Source organism: Eulemur rufifrons, chromosome 2 (assembly GCF_041146395.1).
Source record: "Eulemur rufifrons isolate Redbay chromosome 2, OSU_ERuf_1, whole genome shotgun sequence".
Taxonomy (NCBI): Eukaryota; Metazoa; Chordata; class Mammalia; order Primates; family Lemuridae; genus Eulemur; species Eulemur rufifrons.
Window position 1 is genome coordinate 81,083,594 of NC_090984.1, and position 19,477 is coordinate 81,103,070.

General features: G+C 33.6%; 1 protein-coding gene across 1 annotated transcript in view; it reads left to right on the forward strand.

Moving 5' to 3' along the window:
- KLHDC1 (kelch domain containing 1) overlaps positions 1–19,477 on the forward strand; it is a 47,152-nt gene that overhangs the window by 16,168 nt on the left and 11,507 nt on the right. Inside the window, exons 5-10 of the mRNA XM_069464673.1 lie at positions 9,230–9,308; positions 10,754–10,837; positions 13,521–13,604; positions 14,109–14,167; positions 16,773–16,885; positions 18,722–18,794. Of these exons, the coding sequence (XP_069320774.1) occupies positions 9,230–9,308; positions 10,754–10,837; positions 13,521–13,604; positions 14,109–14,167; positions 16,773–16,885; positions 18,722–18,794 (492 nt within the window). The remainder of the gene's footprint in view (positions 1–9,229; positions 9,309–10,753; positions 10,838–13,520; positions 13,605–14,108; positions 14,168–16,772; positions 16,886–18,721; positions 18,795–19,477) is intronic.

Here is a 19,477-nt window from a genome sequence, read left to right on the forward strand (position 1 = left end):
TACAGACAAGTTTAGGAACCGCTGCCATCAGTGTTACTTTATAAAAATAGAAGCAAATACATAGTGTGTATATATGTTTTCCTCTTTCTCACTCCTCCTTACATAAAGACCAGTACACTCTGTGCACTGTTCTGCACCCTACTGCTGCTTTTAGTTAACAGTGTACTATGGAGATCTTTCATCTTTCTAAGTCCTCTGTATCCCTGGATAGAAAGCTTGTTCTTTTTTCTCCAGCTGCATAATATTCCCGGGTGTGGATATACCATAGTTTATTTAGCCTTTCCCTTATAGCTGAAAAAATGTTTGGATTGTTTCAATTCCTTTGTTGTTACAAACTATGCTGTAATGAATATCTTTGTGTGTGTGTGTGTGTGTGTGTGTGTGTGTGTATACATATATGATTACAGATCTAGCTGTTGAATAAAATTCTAGAATTAGATTACTGGCTCTGACTAACATTTGGGTCATTTCTACTTTTTCACTCTTTGAAATAATACAGTTATGAGAATTCTTCTATATATTTTGGTACATATAGGTAAACATTTCTGTTTGGTATATATCTTTTCATTCTCTTAATGGTCTAATGTGATAAACTTAAATTTTTCATTTTAATATAGGCTAATTACCAATCTTTTCCTTATGGTTAGTGCTTTTTGTGTCCTGGTAACTTTTTATTTCCCTAATGTCATGAAGATATTCTTCTAAGTTATTTTTTAAAAGCTTTATTATTTTATTTTCCAAATTCTGATCGGCAGTCCATCTGGAATTGATTTTTGTGTGTGGTAAGAGGTAAGGGTCAGATTTCATTTTTCATTTAGATAACCAGTTGATATAGCAGCATTGATTGAAAAGATCATACTTCACTGCTCCACAGTGCCACTTTTGCTATAAATTAAGAGTCCATATATGAATGGGTCTGTTTCTGGAGTCTCTTCTCTATTCTGTTGAATGATTTGTCTGACCTTGTACCTGTACGATATTGTCTTAATATCTATACTATTACAATATGCCTTGAGAGCCTGTAAACTTACTCTATTTGTTCTTAATTTGTTTTCCTGCAAGTATGTCTTGGCTTTTCTAGGCCAGTTGCATTTTCATGGAAATTTGGGAAATTTTGTTAATTTCCAAAAATGTCTGTTGGAATTTTAATTGGAATTGCATTGAATCTAGAATTCAAGTTGGGGATAACCGACATATTTACAGTATAGAGAATTCAAATTCATGAGCATGGTATATCTCTGTCTTTAGATGTCTTAACATTTTTCTCAGTAGTGTTTTATAGTTGTCTATGTAGAAGTCTGAAATACTTTTCATTAGATTAGGTATCTAATACTTTTTGATACTATTTTAAATGGTATATTTTGAATTTTTTATTTTCTGTTTGTTGCTAGTATATAGAAACAGAATTGATTTTTGTATATATTGGCCTGAGATTCAGCATCCTTACTAAACTTTCTTATTCATTTTAATAATTTAGCAATTGATTTTCTAAATAATCAGAATATGTATGGATAATCAGTTTTATTTCTTCCTTTTTAATCCTTATACTTTTTTTTTTTTTTTTTTTTTTTTGCTTTACTGCACTGGGTAGGACCTTCAGTAGTTCAAGTGCTTACTTATATTTACACATTGGTATATTACCATTAGCTTTCTTTTTCTTTAAACAATGTCTATTGTTTCCTTACTCTGACCATCAATAAAATTAGATTTTAGCTTCCTTTTCCCTCTATCCCTCCCTTTCCTTCAACACCAGTTTTTGTTAATTATGTTTTTTAATCTTCTGTGCCATTTTGGGAGGGAAGGAACTTCAGTTATGCATATTTTAGCTCTCCTCTGCCTGTTTAGCATTTTCTTACTAATTCTTTTTGACTCTTTTTTTGTGGTTTTTCTTATTTCTGTTCCCTATGTCTTTTACTGTATTTTCTGTGATATCTGTCTCTCTTTTGCTCTTTGTAACTTGGCCTTCATTTCTGAAATGAGTTTTCCCCCCTTCTGTTTCTCTCCTAACATCTACTAATTCTGTTTCACCTCCTCATATTTTCTGGATATCAACTCCGTTGTTTGAGTTCTTATATTTTTGCTTTAAGGATTTTCTTCATTGTGAATTACTTTATTAAATTTTATTTGTGTTTTTAAATGTCATCCAGTGTTTAATATCTAATTTTCAAATTTCTTTGTTTGTCTCATAAGTTTTTAAAATAATTTGTTCAATAGAGGATCCAGGTAAGGTCTATACATTAAAATTGATTGATTTGTCTCTTAAGTGGCTTTTATTCTATAGAGTCCCTTTGGATTTTTGTTGCCGTTGTTTTGTTGTTTGGGTCTTGAAATGTATTTGATGAAGACACCAGGAAATTTGGCTAAAGAATTTCCAACAGTCTGCACTGGGTTGATTGTATCTCTGTGATATCATTAAACATATTCATCTATACCTTCTATTTTCTGTAAGTTGGTACTTAGATCTAGAAGCTTGATCAGATTCATGTTCTTTTTTGTTGGTTGGTTGTTTTGGAGGAAGATAAAACTATACTTTATTGTTAAATATTTCCATCAGTAGGCACATAATGTCTGGTTGTTTTTCTTTGTTAGCAACCATTGAGGATTGTTGCTTAGATCCATTTATGAACAAGGAGATGCAAAATAGTGACATTCTAATTCTACTATTTATTCTTCATTTATTAGTGGAATACTTCTACAAAGAAAAACTTCCTTAATCAGTTATTTATTAACAGTAAGGTACAGTTTGTATAGGAAAATCAAGGTAAATGCTTGATTTTTTCCCTTTTTCATCAATGCTCAACCAGTGAACTATTTCTCTAGCATCTTCCAAAGTGATCAGTAAATTTCTAATTGTCTTTATAAAATCATGGGTTTAAAAATATTTGATGTGTTTTAACCCATAAAGTTATCTCTCTTATTAGTCCATCTTTGTCAGGTGGAAGCCTCTTCAAGTTAGCTCCTAAATCCTTTTGACAAGACCCCTAGCAGTCTCAGTTTGTATGATTTTTAATGTGACAAGATGTTTCAGGGTCATGCTAGATAGTCTCTATCCTAGGCCAGTAATCGGTCATCTCTCCAAGCAATTCTGATTCTATTTGGTGGCAAGTGGTAGTTAGAGACTTCAGTCTCAGTGCTAGAAATGTCATTGTTGGTGGGTTAATATTTCTATACTGTTTTCAGAAATGAAAGAAAGGAAATAAAAATTTTTAAAGCTAAAACACAACCTGTATTCATACAGATGCTTTCATTTCACATTCAGAACCACTGAGTTTAACCAAACCTCACTGATTGTACATTCATGTCTTTCTCCTATGTTGAAAATTCTGGTTCTCGTTGTTACCAAGATAATTACGCATTTGCTTTACCCCGTAATTCACATAACAATATCAATAATACCACCAAAATATGATTACTACAAACAGTTTAAATGTTATTTTACAGTTCTTTTATTTTTAGGGTATATACCATCAGAGATGAACCGTCAAACCTTGCATTTTGTAGTCACTTGAAAAAGCTCTCTGTGTGATTATGCTGCCTCCTTTATACATAGATTCATTTGTTTACTTTGCTTTTTATTTTTAGGATTTGTTGTTTAAATTTTTAATTTTTTTGTAATCATATAATATTTTACATTGTTTCAAAGTTAAAAATTCAAAAATTTTGATTTTTTACATTAGATTTTTTAACTTCATTTGAAACATATTTATATATTCTGTAAGGTAGATTTAACTATATATTTTCTCCATATAAGACTATTAATTATTCTATCATTTTTTATTAAGTAGTTCAATTTTTCCAACTAATTTGAAATACCAATTTAGTATATTCTTAATTTCTATGTATATGTATAAAAAGATATTTAAACATAGCCTTACCTTTTAAACACAGATATTTATAAGCAATGAATATTGGGATTTATTTATCCATTATGTATTTATCTATTCATTTATCTAACTAATTGTTTATTTATCTTTTGTCTATTTATTTATGTATCTAGTTATCTATCTAGTTATTTATCTGTCTATCTATATTTATTTCTTTAGAGACGAAGTCTCACTATATTGCCCAGTCTGACCCTAAACTCCTGGGCTTAAGAGATCCTTCTGCTTCAGCCTCCCATATTTATTTTTATTAAATACTTTTACCTCTTTTTTGAGATGGTTTGACATTTTTTCTAATTTAAATACTGATGTGATACATTTTCTAATATAATATATTTATGTTTCTGATATAACTATTACTTGTTTGTAACAAGTGTTTCAACATACTGTTGAATTCTATTTGCAGATACATAAAAAAATTTTTTAGGACTAATTGATAACTTTGTCAATTCGTTTCTTGGTTAGGCCTTAATTTTTTGCCATTTGGGTTTGGAAGAAGCATTATAAGGGCAAGAGGTAAACAAACATAGGACTGAACTCTTATCTCTGAACTTTGTGTAGTCTTTTTTTTTTTTTTTTTTTTTTTTTTTTTTTTTTTTTTTTTTTTTTTTTTTTGTTGAGACAGAGTCTCACTTTGTTGCCCAGGCTAGAGTGAGTGCCGTGGCGTCAGCTTAGCTCACAGCAACCTCAAACTCCTGGGCTTAAGCGATCCTACTGCCTCAGCCTCCCGAGTAGCTGGGACTACAGGCATGCGCCACTATGCCCGGCTAATTTTTTCTATATAGATTTTTAGGTGTCCATATAATGTCTTTCTATTTTTAGTAGAGACGGGGTCTCGCTCAGGCTGGTCTCGAACTCCTGACCTTGAGCAATCCACCCGCCTCGGCCTCCCAGAGTGCTAGGATTACAGGCGTGAGCCACCGCGCCCGGCCTGTGTAGTCTTGCATAAAGGGAATATCTCCATGAACACTTACAGCAATGATATCTATTTCTGTAAGCCACTTTGGTTTTCCGCTTTTGTTTTTCCAGGGCTTTACTCTACAAAGTGTTAATATTTTTGGTCCTTTAAAGTTTTCCTTGTCAGTATGTAAAAGAAACTAGTAACAGTGGTTGCTCCAGGCGGGAGTTGAGTGACTGAGAGTAGGAGGGAGACTCACTTTGTATTGTATCTTTTTTAAACGTTGTGGTAAAATTTATAAAACATAAAATTTTCCATTTAAACCATATTTAAGTGTAAAATTCAGTGGATTAATTACATTTACAATGTTTTACAACCATCACCATTATCTAGTACCAAATTTTTTCATTACTTCAAACAGAAACTGTACCCATTTAGCAATATCTCCCTATTCTCCCTTCTTCCCAAACCCTGATGACCTCTAATCTTCTCTCTGTCTATGTGAATTTGGTTATTATAGGTATTTCATATAAGTTGAATCATAAAATATTTGTTCTTTTGTGTTTGGTTTATTTCACTTAACATAATGTTTTCAAGGATCATTAGGTTGTAGCATGTATCATTCCTTTTTATGACTGATATTCCATTGTATGTATATACTATATTTTGTTAATCCATTTGTCTGTTGATGGACACTTTGGTTGTTTCCACCCTTTGGCTATTGTGGATAATATGACTATGAACATTGGCATACAAGTATTGTTTGAGTCCCTGTTTTCAATTATTTTGGATATATACCTAAGAGTAGAACTGCTGGGTCATATAGTAATTCTGTGTTTAAGTTTTTGAGGAAACACCAAACTGTTTTCCACAGTGACTATACCATTTTACATTCCCACTAGCAATGTACAAGCATTCCAAGTTCTTGTCATCCTCGCCTATGTTTCTTATTTTTTATAATTGCCATCCTAGTAGGGATGAAGTGGTACCTCATTGTGGTTTTGATTTGTATTTCTGTAATAACTAATGATGTTGACTATCTTTTCTTGTGCTTATTGGACATTTGTATGTCTTCTTTGGAGAAATGTCTCTTCAAATCCTTTGCCCATTTAAAAAATTGGGTTGTCTGGTTTTTTGTTATTGATTTATAGGAGTTCTTTATATATTCTGGATATTAATTCTTTATCAGGTATATGTAGTGTTCTTCTCTTGTAGAATCTTTGGTTTTGGCATTAATGTGATAGTAGCCTTACAGACTAAGTTAGGAAATATTACCTCCTCTTTAATTTTTTTGGAGGAGTTTGAGAAGGATTGGTGTTAATTCTTTTTTAAATGTTTGGTAGAATTCACCAGTGAAGCCATCTAGTCCTGGACTTTTATTTTTGGGAGGATTTTGATTACTGATTCAATCTCCTTACTTGTTATAGTTTTATTCAGATTTTCTATTTCTGCTTTAGCCATAATTTGGTAGTGTGTGTCTTTCCAAGCATTTTTCTAATTCATCTAGTTTATCTAATTTGTTGACATACAGTTTTTTGTAGTATTCTTTTATAATCCTTTTTATTTCTGTAATGTCAGTAGTAATATTCCCTCTTCATTTCTGATTTTGGTAATTTGAGTCTTCTCTTTTTTTCTTAGTCAGTCTAGCTAGGCATTTGTCAATTTTGTTGATCTTTTCAAAGAACCAACTTTTGTTTTTCTCAATTTTTCTATTCACTATTTTGTTTAACTCCCCTCCAATCTTTATCATTTCCTTCCTTTTACTGTCTATGGGTTTAGTTTGCTCTTCTCTTCTAGTTCCTTAATGTGCATAGTTCTGTTATTGATTTGAGATTTTTTTTTAAGAGGTGTCTTGCACTGTCGCCTAGACTGGAATGTGATGCAACCTCAAATTCTTGGGCTCAAGTGATCCTCTTGCCTCAGCCTCCTGAGTAGCTGGGGCTACAGGCATGCACCACCATGGCTGGCTAATTTTAAAATTGTTTTTAGAGATAGGGTCTCATTGTGTTGACCAGGCTGCCTCAAGCAATTCTCCCACCTTGGCCTTCCAAAGTACTGGGATTACAGGCATGAGCCACCATGCCCAGTATCTTTTTTTTTTAATGTAGGCATTTAGAGCTGTAAATTTCCCTGTGGGCCCTGCCTTCACTTTATCTCCTAAGTTTTGTTATATTATGTTTTCATTTTCATTCATCTCAACGTAATTTCTAATTTCCCTTGTGATTTTTTCTTTGATCAATTGGGTTAACAGGTTTTTTAAATTTTCTTTTCAGCACTTTAAAGATTTTATTACATTGATTTTGGGGCTTTTTGTTGTTGTTGTTTTGAGACAGAGTCTCGCTTTGTTGCCTGGGCTAGAGTGAGTGCCATGGCGTCAGCCTAGCTCACAGCAACCTCAAACTCCTGGGCTCAAGCGATCCTCCTGACTCAGCCTCCCAAGTAGCTGGGACAACAGGCATTAGCCACTGCACCTAGCTAATTTTTTGTTTCTATTTTTAGTTGACTGGATAATTTTTTCTATTTTTAGTAAAGACGGGGTCTCACTCTTGCTAAGGCTGGTCTCGAACTCCTGACCTCAAGCCATTCTCCCACCTCAGCCTCCCAGAGTGCTAGGATTATAGGCGTGAGCCACCGAGCCCAGCTAGATTTTATTACGTTGCTTTTTGGCTTCCTTTTTTTTGTGTGACAAATTCCCTGTAATTTTGTGTTTTTGTTCCTCTGTATATAATATGTCTTATTTTTTCTTTATCTGTTCTTTATTTTTGCTCTTTTCTTCAATATTTGATTAAATATACCTACGTGTAGTTTCCTTTTATGTTTATCTTGCTTAGAGTGTGCTGAGCTTCTTGGGTTGTTAGGTTGATATCTTCCATCAGTTTTAGGACGTTCTTAGTAATTATCAAATATTTCTTCTATACAATTCCTTATTTCTCCTTCTGGGACTCCTATTAAATGCACGTTAGACCTTTTGTTATTGTTCCACAGAGCTTGAACTCCCTGTTTTTTCCTCCATTCTTTTCTTTATGTTTTATTTATTTTTTTAACCTAACCACCATACCACCAGGGGTTTTCTTTGTGCTTTAATATGGATGTTTTTTATTGATCTATTCACTTGTCTTCAATTTTACTGATTTTTCCATTCCTGTATTATTTGCTATTAAGCCTACATCAGGAATTCTTTATTCTGACATCTTATTTTCCATTTTTAGCATTTCCATTTAGTTCATTTTTATGGTTCCATATCTCTACTAAAATTACCCATTTCTTCCACATTTTTTTATTAGGTGTATTTGCAGTTTTATCATAGTTACTTTAAAGGCCCTTTCTGGTAATCCCAATATCTGGGCCACCTCTGAGACTGCTTATATTAGCTCTTTCCTCTCTGGATCACAGGCTACTTTTTTTTCCTTTTCATGTATTTTTTAATTTATTATTATATACCAGACCTTCTGTCTGAAGGAACAGTAAAGATTGTAATAAATTTTATTTATCTCCAGAAAGGGACATGTCCTTTCTTCTTTTTTTAGGCTGCTAGAGAGGGAGTTGAGGTAGTCTAATCTGTAGTTGTGTTTGGGCTTTGTTGTAGCGTTAGTTTGATTCAGTTTTACCACTGGTTTCAAATGTTTTGAGACAGTACTTTCTTTTACCAGGACTCCATATTTGAGCACTGGAGATTTTCTGGAGATTTTCAGTTGTGCTTCACAGCTGAGTTCCCACCTTTCAGAACTGTGGGAAATCTCTCCGTGTTTTGTAGCCCAGTTGATAGGTCCTTGGACCACTAGGGAGTTCTCTTTGCTCTCCAATCCCATTTCATGCTTTCTGCACCTTGGGAGATCTCTTTCTGCCTTGTATTGCCCTCCCTGGCCTTTGAAGGGCTGCTACCCTATAGGGTATAAAGATACAAAGCTTTGGCTTACCTCTGAGGTGTTTCTTTAAGATTTCTTGTCCTAATCCTAAACTCTAGTAGTTGAAAGCTCAGATTTCTTTGAGGGAGGTTGTTCAGCTCTCCTCTGCTTCCAGCTGTTAGGTACTGAGCCTGAGCCTTCCTTGAAGAGTATGTGAAAGCGTTACGGAGTAGATTCAAGCTCCATCTATGGCTGGGTTTCTTAAGATTGTAACTTGCCGTGTCAACATAGATGTGGCTGTTGAAAACTCGAGTGGTTTCTCTCTACAAATCCTGTAGGTGCTAGATTCTTCCTCCTTCTGCTGTTACACCAGGGCTGAAAGTAGCCCTGGGTCTCTTCTCGCCTAGTTAGAACTTATCACTGTCTGGAATTGGTTCATTTAGGTCTCTTTGTTCCCTCAGCTCTTTGGGTTTTTTTTAATTGTGATTTTTTAGTTTATTTGGATTGTTTGGGCGGTTAGGATGAGGAAAAGGATCTTTTTCAACTTTCTGTGAACAAACTGGAAATAGAACTCCTAAAGTATGTCCTTTGTATTTTTTTTCCAGGTTAATATATTTTGGTGGTTATGGGTGTAGGAAACACAATGAACTCCAAGACTGTTTTGATGTTCATGATGCGTCTTGGGTAAGAGAGTAATCTCTGTTTACATTTTTCTCTAATTCAGTATAACGCTAAAGTCTTAGAAATGAGAAGCCCAGTCTTTCTCATTTTAGGAGCTACCAATTTGCCATAATTGACACTATGAAAAAAATGTGTTTTCTTTCTTTTAGATTTGAATCCAGCTGGTGAAGGGTCTCTCATCTCATCTAGTAGTATTAGCCTTCATGGCTATTAGCAGAGTAATTTCTTTTCTTACATTGTTAATCATGTATACCTGCTTCTGTTGGACAAGTAGAGGCTTTAACACAACTTGGAAAAATTTTGTTCCTATTTTCATATTTAACCATAGTGGCTATTGTTGCCATATACCTATTTTTAGACACATCCGCCAGAATTATTCATAGCTCAGACTGGCCTCTACATAAGAGCAAGTTGATAGTAATTTTAATTTTCCTACTTATTCTTACTCATTAGAGAATAAATCATTAATGAAGTCATGAATTATAAAAATGAAATCTTTTAGAAGATAATTTTTAAAACCATTAATCCTATCACCGAGATGCACAATCTTTTCAGCTTTACTTTCTACTAGCATATATTATTATTGTACATTATTAATGTAAATGTATATATACATTTCATGTATATCGCTTTGTATATGGGTGCTTATTATTTTTACTCATCAGTAAAATCACTTGTGTTCTTTCTCCCCTACTATAATTAATTAAGCTAATGAACATGTTCTGAAGTTTCTGGACACCAAGTAGAGTTTTTTTCACTTAGATTCTAAACTAGCTAAATCGTTTAGTTTATTTGACTTGCTCAACAAGTCCTGACAAAAATAAATGATGTATTTCTGACATAGAATGTAAAACTGGCACAGAAGGTAAGCTGGAGTAGTGATAGAGGATTTAACAGCTTGGAAGATGCTAAATATAGTAGAACTGCTAAATCTTTGCCTTGCTGACAAAGAATTTTGTCTCTCAGAAGATAAAGAAGAGAGTGGGCACAAGCTTGACCTATAAGAACCTATAATTGCTTGGTGAAGTAGAAGCGATCAGAAATTTTTGGAAAAAGGAAACATGGCCCTCTAAAGTTTATTATAGCAGAGATTAGGAGTTCTGATCATTTGCTTTAGGGAAACAGGTTTCAAAATATAAACATCATTCTGTCCTCTGCAATTTTAAAAGAGATAATCCTTTGAGAGAATTGAAAGATTGTTAATAAGTAAAATTATGATTCGCTGCAAGCAATACTAGGAGGAGAAAAGTTGCCAGGTGGTGCTGCTACTGGTCTGGGGACCACGCTTTGTGAGGCACTGGTGTATGCGTCAGCTTTATGGCTACGGTAACACTTAATTCTGTTTTTGTAAAGGTGTCTATTATTTTACCAGTAAATATGTGACCAAACTGTAACAATGATGTAAACATTATAGAAGCTTTTAGATATTTTAAAAATTTCTGTTTTAGGAAGAGCAGATATTCTGGGGATGGCATAATGATGTCCATGTATTTGACACAAAGACACAGACTTGGTTTCAACCAGAAATTAAAGTAAGTGTTGTAAAACATTATCTTTATATTCATACATTTATTGATACTTTTAAAATCAGCTTTTTACTGAGTTATTTTGATTTTAGTAATTGGGGTTTATAATCCCATACAAAGTAGTTCTCTTGAGCACTGTCATAAATACCATTAAAAATAAATCAGAGCCAAGTGCAGTGGCGCACGCCTATAGTCCCAGCTACTCAGGAGGCTGATGCTGGAGGATAGCTTAAGCCCAGGAGTTCTGGGCTGTAGTGCACTATGATCAGAGCCTATGACTAGTCACTGTTCTATACTGCACTCTAGCCTGGGCAACATAGCAAGACCCCACCCCACTCCCCCCAAAAAAAAAGAAGGAAAAGAAAAAGTCACACATTTTTCTCCAGATTAGCTAAGTTTTCTAGGGAAAAAAAAAAATCTTTTAAAGAGGTACCATCATTTTTTGCTCACAAGTGCCATGCCCTGATTTAGTGAAGTTTTTTTTTAAAAAGCCCCTTTATAACAAAGTCAATTTTAAAAAGCCAATGTTCTATAAACCCTTCAGTTCAGAGCTATGTACAATTTTGTCATGACAAAAATACATTATCAATACTCTTTCATTTGCTAGTGATCAAACACAAATTGCAATTGGTTTAAGCAATAATGAATTCTCTCAGAGCTGGAAAGCAAATTGGAATGGCTCACACAGTGGCAAGAAGAGCTGCAGGGACCAGAGCCTCAGGAACTGAAGCAAGTTACTCAACACCTTACACTTTCTATCTCTTTGTCTGCTCTCCCTGCTTCTGTTGTGTGCTTACTTCTTTCTGCGAAGGCAGGCTGGCTGACTCATTTAGGAGGGAATATGGCCCTGGCTACACAAGCAGTTGTTTCTATTGTATTCTTTCAATGTCTACATGTTAATCTTAGAAAAATCCTAGATCTCTTTCAGGCTTCTTAACCCTCTGCTTCCTTAGAGAATAAGCAAAGATCTGAAGCAAATAAAGGCATGTTTTTAGAATGTGCTCCTGCCGATGAAGGAGCTGAGGTAGTTTATAATCAGTTCTCTGACTTCAAGTCTTTCCCTGACTCCTTACCTTAATCCATATTCCACCCTTTCTTCTGCTCCAATCATCTCACATGCATATGAGGATATTTTAGTGAGTATTTAATAACGTATTCGCTGTTATTTCCCTGATAGTGTCTTCAAATAAATTCCTACATTGCTTATATAATATCTGAAAGTTTTTCTGACATCATTGTAGCTGGAATCTATTCTTTTTATTTTTTAAAGATATCCTTAAATTACTTCATTATTCCCAAAGATCTGCAACAAAAGGCAAGGCAGCATGGTAGAGTATCGGTGTTGAAGTTGAAAACTGGGTTTGCATTCTAATTATCATAAAAGAGCTGTGTACTTCAGATAAGCCATTCAGTGCTTCATCTGTAGAATGGGAAGGCTGCCAGTGTTTTTGTACATGGGATTTTTGTCCCTAAAAGAGCAATATAGTAGTAATAGAAATCTTTGAGTTATTTTCAGTATTTCAAACAAACAAATAAGCATTGTACATTACTTATGCAGTAAAGCACACAGACTAATACAGATGTCGTGTCTTTGTTTTTGCTTGAATTATATAAACTCAATTTCCTCAGAAGCTGTGGTTGACTATTAATTGTATTTGATAAATAAGAAAAGAACAGCTATATAATAATAAATGTATATATAGTAGAATAATTCTTCCAAAATTTCAGATGAGGCATGGAGTAATAAAAATTTTGTTTTGCTAGAAGTTCTAGGAACCAAAATTCTTAAATGGCTCTGATTTATTTAAGGGTTATGTAGGTAATATCTGAATTATTTTTTACCAAGTTGACTTCAACAAAGTTATTAAAGCAAGCCTGAAAAGTGTAGGAAATTATGATACTGGATGTAGAGCTTAAATCTCCTATGCCCACATTCAGTAGCCAATGAGCTGAAATTTTGGGGTCCTTTCAGAACTTGGAATGAAATGCATAAATAAAGGCCTCAATGATTAAAACATGGAAATTATGCAGAATATTCTTCCTTCAAATTTTATTCATTCGTCTACCCCTTGTATGATCTCTTTTCCCACCAATTAAAAACTTCTCTGAAGAAAAGATCTGCTTTATTTATTCAAAATAAAGTATAGAGAAGTGTTATCAGTTAATGTTAAGAGTTTAGTAAGAGATAAAGCACTGTTTGGCTTAAGCCAAGAGTGAAGTTCTTATTGTGAATTTGAGGTACGAATAGTTTTGGGACCGTATTTAATTTTATAGAGTTTCTGAGATCATCACATTGTTCACTGCTTACTCCTAATATTGAATGTGTGTGTGTGAGAGAGAGAGAGAGAGAGAAAGAGAATGAGAGTGCATTTTTAAAATTAAATATTTAAAATTCTTGTACAGTATTTCAAGCAGAAATTTATATGAAATTTTGTCTTGCTAAGTAGTATCAGATATTTAAGAAAAATATTTACAAAAGTAAAGATCAGAGAGAATAAATTTTATTCTGAAGAGTAGTATTTGTCTATAATTATTACTATTTAGAATGAACTTTTACATTAGGGTTTTTAATTGAATTGCATAGGTAATGGTAACTTAATGGTTAAGTATTTCTCATATTGACCATAGGAATGCGACTCTATTACAGATGTTTCAAGTCTTTGCAATCTGTTCTGATCTCTGCTTGCAGGGTGGAGTTCCACCACAGCCACGAGCCGCGCATACGTGTGCAGTTCTTGGAAATAAAGGTTATGTCTTTGGCGGACGTGTTTTGGTTAGTGTTTTTAATGGAAATGGCATTTTTATGTGTAATGCTTCTTATAAAAATTTATCTTTTGATTTTGTGGAATAATTGAATATTCAAAGAATCTAGAGATTAAAATGACATTATTGAATGTCAATAATATTATTATTCAATAATAACTCTTATTATCCTCTATTTCCAAAACGGAACATACAGGAGCAATCACAGATGATTATAAGCCATATTTTAATGTGGAGAATTGTTTCACTTCAGTGCAGTATCAGAAAAGTTTAATTTCTCATAATCTAAATCCTGTTAGTTTAAACCCATTTCTTCCTTTCCCCTTTGACATATTGATTTGGGAGCTTTATATTAATTTTATTAATGCTTAGCATTATTTTCCAATATTTAAACTTTAGATGTTAAATAAAATAAAAATAGTCTACTTTTAATCATCTGAATGTATTTTAAAACCAAAATTTTAGCCCATAAAAGATATAAAACACTGACCAATTGAACACATTTTTGTTTTAGCAAACTAGGATGAATGATTTGCACTATCTAAACTTAGATACCTGGACTTGGTCTGGAAGGTAAGTTTCAAGTCTAAGTATGTTTTACTCTATAGGGGGGTGTGTGTGTGTGTGTGTGTATGTGTGTGTGTTCATAATCCAAATTTTGGTCCATGAAACCGAACTGGTATTTTTTTTCACCTCAGATTATATGTCTAAGCAAGGAATATATAAATTTAAATAGAGTTTTTTCTTTAACCAAGCTATATAAAATATGAAAATACTAATGGTTGTAAATTGATTATGTAAAAGTACTGGTTTTATACCAAATATTCTTGGAAGACTTATCAGTAGAAGAAATGAGGGAGTGGTTGAATGGGATCATCTTAAGTGAACAAATAATGGAGTACGTAAAAGTCAGATTTTACTTATGACTAATAATATATATTTAACAATAGAATAAATATATTTAGCTATCAACTCAACCCTTCGTGTAATGAGATGGAATCAGAGCTATATATTATTCCAAAGTATAAATGCCAGTAAAAATAAAACCATGAAAGTACCAGAAGAAAACATAGCAGATTATTTTTAAAATGTTGACATGGAAAAAGCCTTTATAAAAATGATATAAACCCAAAGTTCATAAATGAAAAGACTGACTGATAAGACCACTTAAAAGTTAAATATTTCTCTATAGAAAAGCGTACCACAAAAAGTTAAAGGGAAAATTGTAAAGTACAAACAAAAAACAAACTAGAAGTAATATTTGCAATATTTTTTAACAGAGAGAGGTCAGGGCAAAGATCTACAAGAACTCAGAAAACCGACAAGAAAAAGACAATAACACAATAGAAAAGTGGACAAAGAACATGAAAGAGCAACTCATAGAAGAAATAAGAAATCATTTTTAGTATTAATATTTAATTTAATTAGTATTAATATATACTTATATATTCACATATAAATAATTAGTATTAATATTTAATTAAAATTATTTTTAAAAGCTGTCCAAACTCATAGATTATCAAAGAAATAGGAACAAAAGTAAGTTTTCACTTATCAGATAAAAACAATTACAATGACCAGTGTGTGCTAGGATGTAACAACATAATTGGTGGGAGTATAAATTGCTACAATTTTTCTGGAAGGCAGTCTGACAATATGCTTAAAATAGAAAATGGAATTTCTACTTTGATTCAGAATTTCTCTGAAGACAATAATTGAACAAGTATATGTTTATTGAAACATTATTTATAAAAGCCAAAACTTGAGATTAATTCTGATTTCCACCAGCAGGGATTGTTTAAATCATGGCACATTTGCTCAGTGGGCTGCCATGCATCCATTATCACAGGAAACCATACTTCATGGAAACACTCTCAGACATATTAGTTGAGTGAAAAAAAGTTATAGGGCAAAATATATGATCCGATTTATATATTTTTAGCAAATACAATTATATATGTATTAAAGTCTGAAAAGATATATGCCAAATTATTATTATTTCTTATTGCTGGGGGACAAGATTATAAAAGAGTTTCCCTTTTTTAAAAAAAGTTTTGGGGGCCGAGCGCAGTGGCTCACGCCTGTAATCCTAGCACTCTGGGAGGCCGAGGCGGAAGGATGGCTTGAGGTCAGGAGTTTGAAACCAGCCTGAGCAAGAGTGAGATCCCATCTCTACTAAAAACAGAAAGAAATTAGCTGGACAACTAAAAATATATATAGAAAAAATTAGCTGGGCATGCTGGCACATGCCTGTAGTCCCGGCTACTTGGGAGGCTGAGGCAGGAGGATTGCTTAAGCCCAGGAGTTTGAGGTTGCTGTGAGCTAGGCTGATGCCACAGTACTCTAGCCTGGGCAACAGAGGGAGACTCTGTCTCCAAAAAAAATCAATCGATTAATTAATTTTTTGAGGTATTTTGAATGTTTTGTAACCAAAGTGTTTCTTATGATCAATAAAAACCATAAAAATATTTACATTTTCAAAAAAATAAGTTATATCTTCCAAAAATGTTCCATGTTATTCTGGAGCATTCCAGACTGCTGAAGAATGGTGTCTTCTCAGCTCCTGAATTAAACTTTTTTGCTTCTAACTTGTGCTTATGTTTTTATTTTTTTAAGAACAGGATAGTATTTGTTTAAAATCTTTAGAGTTTTATCCTGGATCTGACATGGCTTGCATGCTTTTATTGTGAAGTTAGAATAGCTAGCATTTTCAGGGGAAGATAATGCTTTGGGAAATTGTATAACAAGTAGAACAAAGTAAAAACAACAATAACAGAACCTATAATATCCTTGGGGAAATTGGCTAAAAACACAAAATTAACCATGAAGCAACACTAAAAAGTTATAGACATGAAAATAATTGCGTTGAAAAACTGAGGAAAGATGTTGAATAACCAGCAGGAATGACGCAGAGTATGCATTGTGAATTAGATGGGAAATTAATTTTATTTTCACTCTGTGGCCAAGTGGAGTGGACATTAAGCGGAAAGAAATTGTTTAAATTCATCTAAGAATTTAAGAATTTTTTTTAAACATTCATGTAGGTGGAACTAGTAAAATCAACTATTTCTTTTGGAATAGGGAGGGCAGTTTTTTCCTTTAAGATCCAAGATGATTAAAAACTTTTTATTTTGACTAACACAGTACCTAGATTTTAATTTTTTCCCCCTTGCCACAGGATTCCTATTAATGGAGAAAGCCCAAAGCATCGGTCATGGCATACTTTAACACCGATAGCTGATGATAAGCTTTTCCTATTTGGTGGACTAAGTGCAGATAATATTCCATTAAGTAAGTTGATAAAAATTTAGCCTTCGATTATTATCTCAGTCTTTCTTCTTAATTGTATTTCATACTCATGGTGAAGTAAATCTTCCTTTTTTTCTGTTTTATTGGTTTACCTTTATCCCTAACTATATGTTTGCATTAAGAATTAGGCCGGGCGCGGTGGCTCACGCCTGTAATCCTAGCACTCTGGGAGGCCGAGGTGGGCGGATCGTTTGAGCTCAGGAGTTCGAGACCAGCCTGAGCAAGAGCGAGACCCCATCTCTACTAAAAATAGAAAGAAATTATATGGACAGCTAAAAATATATATAGAAAAAATTAGCCGGGCATGGTGGCACATGCCTGTAGTCCCAGCTACTCGGGAGGCTGAGACAGGAGGATCGCTTGAGCTCAGGAGTTTGAGGTTGCTGTGAGCTAGGCTGACGCCACGGCACTCACTCTAGCCTGGGCAACAGAGTGAGACTCTGTCTCAAAAAAAAAAAAAAAAAAAAAAAAAAAAGAATTAGAAAAAAACCTCTTTGCATTTGTACCCTTGGCTCTCCATGTTCTCCTGTTTCCTAGGAATAGCGAAGAGGAAAGGTGGTTGAACCTAGATTAAATAAAGCCCCTTTCCACTACTCTATTCTGTGATTCTGTGTCCTCACTTTTGATCCAGATGCTTATACTGTAGGCGAAGATGGTGATTAGAAGAGCAGCCTTTCCTAGAAGGCTCTGGAAATATAAGGTGGGAAGCCCATTTGCTTTCCTTTTTGTTCCAGAACTATAAAGGGAAGTGCTTGGCTAGATTTTGTAAACTCCTGTCACTGCTGGTCCCAACAGCTCTGGGTTTTAGAATGCAGCTTTTCTTTCAGCAGTAAGATTGTGGTATCAGGATAGACAAATGACCAAGAATATCCTCTTCTTAGTTTGTCATTAGTTTGGTCTTAGTTTGTCTTCTTGTTTTATATTTTTTTTAACTCATAAGTTTTCTATGGCTAGACATGTTTTCATTAAGAAACCTTATACACCATTAAAACCATTTATATAATTGTGTATAGGATCTGGAAGCAACTGTTTATTTTTCAACAAAAGTGTATTGAGTGTCAACTGTGTATTTGACAGTCTGCTGGCCACCCAACAAACAAACTCCAGAGGCTGGTTGGAGAAACAGAAGTTCCTAGTAGGGAGATGTTAGTTATTCTTGCAGATTATTGTTATACTTATTCAATTTGTGAGATTTTTAAGTAAAAGAGATTCAGAATATAATAAAAAACTAACATCTGTACATTTCACTAGGGATTGTTTAATATCATATCTTCATAAATCTCATGTTTTTAATCCCTATTTGCTGTTTTTGGTCATTGACTTATGGGAAATTAAATGTGGTAACTCTTAGTTTAGTTTTCTCTCCTTATAGATTCAGTTGAAGATTTGATCATATGCGTATTAGATGATCCCAAGAAATTATTTTTAGTTTTGTTGACTATGATAATGGCATTGTGGTTGTATGATAATGGCATTGTGGTTATGTGGAAAATGTCCATTTTTTTTTAGTAATGCATACTGAAGTATGTATGGGGAAAATGATAGGAGAGTTAGGATTTGATTTTTAAAAGCTTCAGCAATAAGAATAACAAAAAGATAAATGGAGCACATATGGCAAAATCATGATAGTTGAATCTGGGATATGTGGAGGTTCATTGTCATGGTCACTCTACTTTTGTACATGTTTGAAATATTGTAATAAAATGTTCACCCACAGAAAAAATAGTCATTTAAATGTAGCATGATAAATTTGGGGAAAAAATTAAAATTATATCCCAAAGACCTAATCTTAATTTCTGAACTGTCATAATATTGCAGGTGATGGTTGGATTCACAATGTCATGACAAATTGTTGGAAACAGCTTATACATTTACCTAAAACAAGACCTCGGTAAGTCTAGAAGTTGACAAATAGTAAAATAGTTAAGAATTTTTAAAGTATTAAAATATAGTACTGAATTTGTAATGTTTGCCATTGAAGCCAAAAACCCTCAGGAAGGCTACCATTTAAATGAGCTTGACGTTACCTAAATAATTTAATTATCATTTTAATTATATCTGTTAGAAATTATCTATGCAGTTTTCACTCACATTTGCATATTTGAAAATGTTACTCTTTTAGCTAGATGCATAAGCTTGCCTGATAACTATGAAGACTAAGATAATTTAAAGCATCATATAATGTTAATTTTTTAAAGTGTTAATATTTTTATTAAGTAGATGAGAATAAGGTTGTCTTCAATAGTAGTTATTTGTTTTTGGAAGAGGTTTAAAGTTATTTAATGAGAAAATTTGCTTTCATGTTGTTCCATTCAGTAGATGGGAACTTATTATTTTTCTTTATTAATTATATGATGTGGCCAGGCACAGTGGCTCACGCCTGTAATCCTAGCACTTTGGGAGGCTGAGGTTGGAGGATTGCTTGAGGCCTGGAGTTCGAGACCAGCCTGAGCAACAGTGAGCCCCCATTTCTACAAAAAATACAAAAATTAGCTGGGCATGGTGACACATGCCTGTAGTCCCAGCTACTTGGGAGGCTGAGGCAGGAGGATTGCTTGAGCCCAGGAGTTTGAG